Here is an 8,528-nt window from a genome sequence, read left to right as displayed (position 1 = left end):
GGATGACAATGAGGAGAGGACCACCGAAAGACATTGTGAGTTCCATATACTTTGGGAAAAGAGTGAGGAGAGGGAAGGAGACTTGGAGAGGAAAGAGAGAACGAAGAGAGAGAGGAAAATGAGGAGGCAAGGTCGGGAAGAAGATGATCTGGAGAGGAAGAAAGAGAGAAAAACAGAGGGTATTTTGGTAATTTGGCCATGATTTCATAATTGCAAATTGGGACCGGGTCCTTGTGAGCAATTTCTCAAATTCAGGGTCTCTGATTGCTATTTTATATATTGAGGGGTCTTTATTTGCAATTTTCCCTTTTTGTTTCCTAATTATAAATTCAAAATAAATTTGGAAACTTCACCAAAACCTAAATCGAATTGTATGTGTGTATATATATTGCTTCGGTGGTCATCTTCTTCCTGTGTCTCGTCATCTCTTCTGCTTTGCTGTTGCAGCCAAAGCTTGTCATTCCCAGCTTCCATGGCCGCTTCCAATCTCTCCACCTTCTCTTCGTCACTTTCAAAAACCTCTGCTTTCCCTCTAAACAAGTCTCACGCCCACACTTCTTTCTCTGCTCAAACCCTCGCGAACGCCTCTTTCTTTCTCAACCCGAATGCTCCTCACAAATCCTCTTTCGTGCTTTCTTCCAAAAACCCACTTTCTGATACTGTCTCTGTAAATAAGCAATACCCAGAAGTTCAATTTGAAGATGCTGATGATGACGAAAAGCCTCGCGAGGAGTGTGGCGTCGTGGGTATATACGGCGACCCAGAAGCTTCTCGTCTCTGCTATTTAGCCCTGCACGCTCTGCAACACCGTGGACAAGAAGGTGCTGGAATTGTCGCTGTGAACAAGAACGTGCTTCAGTCGATAACTGGTGTTGGGCTTGTTTCCGATGTGTTTAACGAATCCAAGCTCGATCAATTGCCGGGAAGTTTGGCTATAGGGCATGTTCGATACTCCACTGCAGGTCAGTCGATGCTCAAGAATGTTCAGCCCTTTGTTGCCGGGTATCGATTTGGGTCTGTTGGGGTTGCTCATAATGGAAATTTGGTGAATTATCGAACGTTGAGAGCGAAGCTTGAAGATAGTGGGTCGATTTTTAACACCAGTTCTGATACTGAGGTTGTGCTCCATCTTATTGCTATTTCAAAGCACAGACCCTTTATATCGAGGATTGTTGATGCCTGCGAGAAGCTTGAAGGGGCTTATTCTATTGTTTTTGTTACAGAGGATAAGCTTGTTGCAGCGAGGGATCCATTTGGGTTTCGACCATTGGTTATGGGAAGAAGAAGTAATGGTGCTATTGTTTTTGCCTCTGAAACTTGTGCTCTTGATTTGATCGAAGCAACATATGAAAGGGAGGTTTTCCCAGGTGAAGTATTGGTGGTGGACAAAAATGGGCTTCAATCTCTGTGCTTAATGCCTCATCGACAACCAAAACAATGCATTTTTGAGCATATTTACTTTTCTCTTCCCAACTCTCTGGTTTTTGGAAGATCAGTGTATGAATCTCGGAGAAAATTTGGTGAAATTCTTGCCACAGAAACCCCAGTGGATTGTGATGTTGTGATTGCAGTTCCAGATTCTGGTGTGGTTGCTGCACTAGGGTATGCTGCAAAAGCTGGGGTTCCCTTTCAACAAGGTCTGATTAGATCTCACTATGTGGGAAGAACTTTCATTGAGCCATCACAGAAGATCAGAGACTTTGGTGTGAAGCTGAAACTCTCACCTGTTAGAGCTGTGCTTGAAGGCAAGAGGGTTGTGGTTGTCGATGATTCCATTGTAAGAGGAACCACATCTTCTAAAATTGTGAGGTTGATTAAAGAAGCAGGCGCTAAGGAAGTTCACATGAGGATTGCAAGCCCACCGATTATTGCTTCATGCTATTACGGAGTGGACACCCCAAGTTCAGAGGAATTGATATCTAATAGGATGAGTGTGGAGGAAATCAGAGAGTTCATTGGGTCAGATTCACTTGCTTTTCTTCCACTTGATAGCTTGAAGAAGCTTCTGGGGAATGATTCTCCTAATTTCTGTTATGCTTGCTTTTCTGGAAAGTACCCTGTTGAGCCAAGAGAGCTTAAAGTGAAGAGGGTTGGTGATTTTGTGGACGATGGATTGAATGGGAGCTTGGAATCCATTGATGGAGGTTGGGTTCAAGCAAACCCGAATCAGAGAGAGATCAAAGTGGGAAGTTTCTGAGAATTGCCAGTGTTTTAAGACTCTGATCAAGGAGGTCCTTGAGGTAATACAAACAGTCTAACTATAGTCGTAGTAGTGGCGGTGTGCTTCATCTAATTCATTTTGATTCTGAAGATGAAATGTGGATCTTCAGTTTTTGAATCTGATATCTGTTTTTTTTTTTTTTGGGTCTTTTAGAACAGTGGTATTATTTCTTATCATGAGATGTTTACTGGGTCCTTGTTTTAATATAGGATGCTTTTATCAGTTCTATGATGTTTATATCAGCCCAAGGGTTTTCAAGCCCTCCGTAAATTCTTTTTACTGTCTTCCTTAAGAAGAGCAAAATATAATTCTACATTCTTTTATGATTCATTATTAACCAAACTCTATTAAATTTTAGGGGAAAATTAGTCTTGATCCTTGTAGCTTTAATTTATTTGTAGCTTAATCTCTATACTTTGACTCGGTACAACAATTGCTATAGTTTTGACTCGATTGACTCATTAAATCTCGGTCCCTATAGTTTTTGTTTTTGTGATTTAGAAAAATGAAATTATATGTCTAATAAAAGTAGGGACTAAATTATAAAATAATTAAAACTATAAGGATCAAGTTCAAAAACTGAGTTACAACTGAATTAAAATTACAAAGACTTAATTATAAATAAGTAAAAATTAAAAAGAGTAAAAGATTAATTTTTTTCTAAATATTAATAAAAAAGATTAATTTTTAAAAAAATATTAATAACAAATGATATTCCAACCAAACCTTGCTTACACTCCATCAATATATATCGATATTCGCACAAAGGCTGGCCATAATTTTCTCTTCTCTTGGGAATTAAAATCTTACCGGGGCCAGTTTTGAGAACTTAGCTAGATGATGGCTGAGTTGGAACTTCAGGATAAACAGCCACAGTTTGAACTTGATCGTAGCAGTCGTTATAATTAATTAATTATCAATTTAGTTTTTCATAGTTCAGAATTTGTTTACATATTTTAAAACACATCCTGGCGCGCTCACGTGCATGTGTAACCTACATTATGCGTAAGAAATATCTCATGCCTAACCATGGAACCATTATTGAGCTCCGTGTCAAAACGCTTCCACTTTTAGAGCAAAAAGTTTTCAGGCAAAGAATGATATCTTCCAAGCAATGAACGTTAGAGCTCACGGAGACATGAGGCTTTCCACAACTGCAAGTCGAGTTATATTTTAGGGCCCATTTAAGATATAAAGTAAAATGGAATAGTTCTGAATTTTAACATTCTTTGAAGAATAAAACAAGTGCTACTAAATATAACACGTAACATTACATAAACATTTCACCCCGTCCTTACGGAGTAACTAAAAGGTCGTACACTTGTAAAAGGAATGGAAATTTCAACCAACACGCCTCCAAGTTTCAATAACTGCACCTTCTAAAAGAACTCAAAGAAATCAAGAAAAATGAACAAAGTGCCATCAATAAGCGCCTTGACCATAAAAAAGATCAAAGTTGACCCCAAGTATACATGTCGGCATCATCCTCAATAAATTATTGTCTCCATTTCAATATCAAAGACCATTCAACGTTTTTTTTCCCCCTTTCTACCCAAAAAACTGATAAGCTAATGTAGACGGTGGGAAAGTCAAAGTCAATGAATAAGAAGCACCCACCAATATCACCTCATGAGCTAGCAGTGGACAAGGGAAAACAACAGTCTCTAAGAAGTCAGAAATTATTGCGCGCGCGCGCACACACACACTAGTACATATAAAAGCAACGACTCAGATTCAATAAAAAATAGAAAAAACTTCACGCGGGGCCCACGCGTGCACACTTTACCAGGAACATTTCGTTCATACCGTGCGGCGCATGCAAGAATCTCTTCCAAGGTCATCAAAGAAGATAAGCGGCACAAGATCAGCCATTCTGAGCACTATCATAAGCATTTGATTTATGCTTTGGCGTAAATGAAAAGCCATCTGGAACCTTGCCAAGTAACATCTCTGATATTCGTATCTGGGCATCAAAAGGCAAGTGTAAGTCAGACAATTATGGCATCTTGGGCGAAAGGTATGATCTAAATTCTGGGAATATATTAAATAAATGCACCAGATGGTGAAAAATGAAAGTCCCAAGATGGGCATTTGGCCAGAAACAAATGGAAACTGATGACTCAGAATAAATGGCAGGAGCATACGTACCCAGTCAGCTGCAGAGTCCGAAGCCATTAGAGTCTCAAGGTCATCACGTCCGTAGTAAGATGGCGGACGCCAGTTTAGCCTTTGTGGAATAACATCTAAAAGGCCAACAGGTATGTATCTACATGTGTAGCTAAGCCATTCCAATAAAAACCGTCTGGTTGTCTCCACTCCTGTAACATAAAACAAAGAATAAGTTCATAATAGCATAGAAACAGGCTTGGACGATAAATTAAATAACAAGTCTTCCCGAGACATATAATACATAAATGTTAGATTCCTGCGAGCAAACTCAATTATCTAACATGACATACAATTTATATAGTGCATCAACATCACAAAGTAGCCGCAATTACAAATATAAATAAATCAAATACAGCTATGCTTACTCCATTAATGAAATGTACCTTTTGTATCAGAACCCCAGTGTTCAAGGCCAAAACGTACAAAATCTTTCAAAATATTGAATCGCTCCCCAGAACTAATGTCCCAGTGCCTTTGTTCCTTGATTTCGGTAAATATCCAAGGCTGCCAAAATGGAGGTGTTAGTCAACACCCTTCAGACTTGGAATTTTGTCCAAGTAGGTCATAATGTTCCTGATAGACAACCCATAACTGGCATTGATCGACAATACTGAGACAAACTAACCTTGATCAGTGCTCCACGAGCAATCATGCATGTAGCAAGCTCAGAGCATTCAGCCTTGTGGTTGTTCCAATCAACATATGAAAAAATATCCCCATTCCCTACCACTTGCAAAGTAGTAGGTGCCTTCCTGGCACATTGGTAGATATAGTCCCAGTCAGCAAGCTTGCTGTATCGTTGCTGACGTGATCTACCATGTATTGTTACTGCATTAGCTCCCCAAGAACCCATGTCGGCAATAATAGAATCAACACGATTTTTCCCTTCAAAATAAGCTGTCCGTACCTAGTGCAACAAAGAGAAAATAAGGACAAGCTTAATGAGGAGATTTTAAAATTAAAATGTGTCATATTAAAAGGATGAAGTGACATTTTTCTGCATACTGGCAGAGGTTACAAGACTTGATCCAGATGTCAAAATTTCAGAACCACAGAACCAAAGAGGAAAATAACTACAGATGCTGACTGAATTTTGTCTCCGATCATGTCTTCATCTGTAAAGCACTAGAATAACAAGTACCTTGATAGTTATTGGTTTCTCCACTGTGCCCGAAGCTACCTCTACAATGCTTTTCATCCGCATTGGTTTTGTAAGAAGAGCTGATCCAGCACCCTTATTCACAACAATATCAATTGGGCAACCCATATTTATATCAATGAAATCTAGTGTACATTCATTTTCTATCAGCTCTACAGTTCGTGCAATAGTGTCTGGATATGCCCCACATATTTGCACGCCAAATAAATCTTCTGATAAATGACGTCTCAGCAATGCCCATTCTGATGCTTGACCCTATAGCAATCATAAAATTGGAAGGTAAATCGAAAGCGCTGCATGAGCAAAATAAGATGGAACTTATGTGCATATAAATCAACTTTAATAAATCAAATTCAGGACAAAGTAACTGGACATAAACCAAGGCACACCATGGTATAAACTTACATCATACTGAAGAATAATCAAAGCAACCATATCAACCAATGAAAAAACCTTATATGCACCTGCAAGAGATTTGTGCACATCGCCATTTCTCCACATGTTACATCAGCTCCTAATACTTTGCAAACCCTCCTGAATGGGAGATTCCCAACAGTGGTCAAAGGCGCAAGATACAACTTATCTCTAAAATCAATAAGCTTCCTTTCTCGTGGGTGTAACTTCATGCTTTGATCCGTTTCGGGGGGCATGACATTAGTTACTGTGGCAAGTTCAGCTTGCACGCAGCTTTTTTCAATGTTTTGGTCAGAAGCGCACACACCTATTGAAAACAGTAAGAGGCTTGCAAGATAAGAAAACACCAGGCCATCATATCTATTATTTAAAAAATAAATAAATCAGAAAATAATATAACCTTCATTTTCTGCCACATCAAGGCCAGAATTGTCTTCAGTTTTTCTTCTCTTCTGAGGGCAAGGTAAGTCAGAATCTAAATTTCCATCAATACCATCAACTTTTGTATCCTCAGCAGAGCTTTCTAAATTAGAACCCAAATCATTGGTAACTTCACAAGAGCCATTATTACCAGCATTGTGGCCATTGTTTGAATCAATGTTGCCACCTTCCTTATCTTCTAAGTCGTTCCTTTTTAACTTAGATGATTCCTACAACAGTTTTTATCTATTTAAGATAAAACGTATGGGTATGATACATCCAGATCAATTTTATCTCAAAGGACAGCTTCGATGAATAAAAATGCCAGAGTTGAAGATAGAGAACAATTTAAAATTGTCGGTATTACATGATTATAAATTTGAATCGAAGCAACACAAAATGGCATTTTTTCAACTCAGCAAACCTTGATATAAATTTCTGACAAAAAGAACAGGAACAACTGAGAAAACCTTCATATATCCCTTGACTCCCTTAGTTCAAACATCACACTCTTACTAATGTAAATCTAGTTTCCAGTTTCACTATCCCACTACATTTAATCTGAACAATTTAGTTCTTCAATAAGGGATAAATATAGCTAAAAACTATAAAGATTTCACATGTACCCTTCCTGACTTTCTTATCCACAAAGGATCAAACTTCTCTACACCAAAAAATAACAAATATATAAATAAATAACTACGAAAATAAACAGACGAAGAAAGACAAAAGCAAAGATAAACAACATACCCAGAGTCCAAGAGCTTTGAGACTGGCATCTGCCTTGGGGAAGCGCATCTTATTTTTCCATAAAAGCTTTTGAACATCTTTGCTCAGTCCATTTCTTTCGGAAGTTTTTCTCCGATCACTGAGATTGCCAGAAGGCATACTTTCTGTATGTGTGCTGGAAAACCTACATGCTAACCCATAGGGACAAAAACCTTCAGCTTTTAAAAAAGGGCATTCTCCCTCTAAGTCAGTTGGTTTCTGCAATTGAAGAAGTTTGTTACAAGACTTGACATAACGTTTAATAAAACAAATCAATACATGCACAAATCACCCAGAGAGCAGAGCAATTTAGTACCTGGGCCTTGAAGGCTTCTATGTCATGGCTGAAACGGCATTTGTCGTTGTAAGGACATGAACTAATATCTCCTGTCTTTGCAATTTCCGGACAAATGTTTTTAGCAGACTTCTGTTCCTGTACAGGTTAAGAGTTTCATCCACTCTAACATAAGAACATTGCATTCGGGAAGGGAAGGGGAGTTGGTCAAGTCCACAGGGAACATTATAACCGTTGCAGATAAAGCCGCAAACTTGTTGAAGCAGGCAAATATACCTCTAGAAAGCCCAATCGATCAGAGTACTAATCGTATTACGCGATATTGAGTACCGGTTCCCACCAATTGTAAGATTACAAGGGGTTGTGATTTTCCTCTCAACAAACAAACAGAATTAACCATTCTAATCTTCATTACACAGCCTCAATGTGCTCTAAATGACATAACCAATTCACAACTAGCTCACGCAACTCTCGGCTAAAGCAGAGTTGGAAGTTATCAACATTATGTCCTTTACAAATGCCAAAGCAGATTTATGAAGATGCAACAGTTACATCCCCCCCCCCCAAAAAGACGTCAGCTGAAGAGAGTGAAATACAAAGAATGAGGTACCTGACGACGTTCACGCTTGAGTTGGCGCTTTGACTTCTTCTCTTTCACTAATCCGGCGGATTGAACAGAGGCCTTATCCCCATCTTCAGAAACATCTTCGTTCTGGATCGTGGAGGAACCTCTAAGAGGAGGAGGACGAAGGAACTCCGCCTTCACGGGAGCTATGGCTCTGGCCACCAGTTGCTCCGGTGTTTGCTGAGTTAACCCATTCGAGTTGGACGAGGGTTGCTCCTCTCCCGACCCCTCTAAACGTGGTACGGACTTCGTCAGAGTCACAGACTCGTCCATATCGGGACGAGGTGACTCAGACATTAGCAAGTCGGGAGTATATGGGCCTGAAAGCTTTGAGTTACAGAGACTGAAACCAGAACAAATGGAAATGGAATGCTTCATGTAGTAGGGTTTTATAGTTGTGCTCTGGCGGGCGGGCGACGCAAGGAACGGACTGATCAACAACGTGAGGAGATGTCGT

At 39.4% G+C, this 8,528-nt stretch overlaps 2 protein-coding genes across 5 annotated transcripts; one reads left to right on the top strand and one right to left on the bottom strand.

Moving 5' to 3' along the window:
• Positions 1-380: 380 nt before the first annotated feature.
• Positions 381-2,544, top strand: LOC114725669 (amidophosphoribosyltransferase, chloroplastic). The gene has a single exon (XM_028912202.1). It carries the CDS (start codon positions 473-475, stop codon positions 2,195-2,197), a length of 1,725 nt encoding a protein of 574 aa, XP_028768035.1. The 5' UTR covers positions 381-472; the 3' UTR covers positions 2,198-2,544.
• An 879-nt stretch (positions 2,545-3,423) lies between these two features.
• Positions 3,424-8,434, bottom strand: LOC114725635 (tRNA-dihydrouridine(47) synthase [NAD(P)(+)]-like). 4 transcript variants are annotated; one of them, XR_003738432.1, is made up of 11 exons: positions 8,057-8,434; positions 7,468-7,584; positions 7,134-7,370; positions 6,364-6,613; positions 6,014-6,270; positions 5,532-5,804; positions 5,016-5,297; positions 4,774-4,894; positions 4,370-4,539; positions 4,028-4,184; positions 3,424-3,600 (listed from the first exon to the last, which is right to left on the bottom strand). XR_003738432.1 is itself a non-coding variant. In XM_028912163.1 (11 exons), the coding sequence occupies exons 1-11, from the start codon at positions 8,366-8,368 to the stop codon at positions 4,086-4,088; spliced, it is 2,022 nt and encodes a 673-aa protein (XP_028767996.1). In that variant the 5' UTR covers positions 8,369-8,434; the 3' UTR covers positions 3,630-4,085. The 4 variants fall into 4 exon arrangements, 2 of the variants coding, with proteins under 2 accessions (XP_028767996.1, XP_028767995.1); XR_003738431.1 differs by lacking the exon at positions 3,424-3,600 and adding an exon at positions 3,630-3,926; XM_028912163.1 differs by lacking the exon at positions 3,424-3,600 and having other exon boundaries at positions 3,630-4,184; positions 6,364-6,438; positions 6,535-6,613.
• Between the last annotated feature and the right edge of the window lie 94 nt (positions 8,435-8,528).

This window comes from Neltuma alba, unplaced genomic scaffold (genome assembly GCF_004799145.2).
Source record: "Neltuma alba isolate B1F8T4 unplaced genomic scaffold, ASM479914v2 tig00012259_pilon, whole genome shotgun sequence".
NCBI classification, from domain to species: Eukaryota; Viridiplantae; Streptophyta; class Magnoliopsida; order Fabales; family Fabaceae; genus Neltuma; species Neltuma alba.
The sequence above is the reverse complement of the archived record's forward strand: the minus strand, read 5'-3'. Positions and strand labels throughout refer to the sequence as shown.

Bases quoted from the DNA above. Each gene is read 5' to 3' on its own strand.
- LOC114725669 (XM_028912202.1), top strand. From the start codon at position 473: ATGGCCGCTTCCAATCTCTCCACCTTCTCTTCGTCACTTTCAAAAACC.
- LOC114725635 (XM_028912162.1), bottom strand. From the start codon at position 8,368: ATGTCTGAGTCACCTCGTCCCGATATGGACGAGTCTGTGACTCTGACG. The intron at 7,585-8,056 runs GTACCTCATTCT...TAACCTGTACAG, and splicing joins TCAAGCGTGAACGTCGTCAG to GAACAGAAGTCTGCTAAAAA. The intron at 4,540-4,773 runs GTACATTTCATT...TTTATGTTACAG, and splicing joins CTGGGGTTCTGATACAAAAG to GAGTGGAGACAACCAGACGG.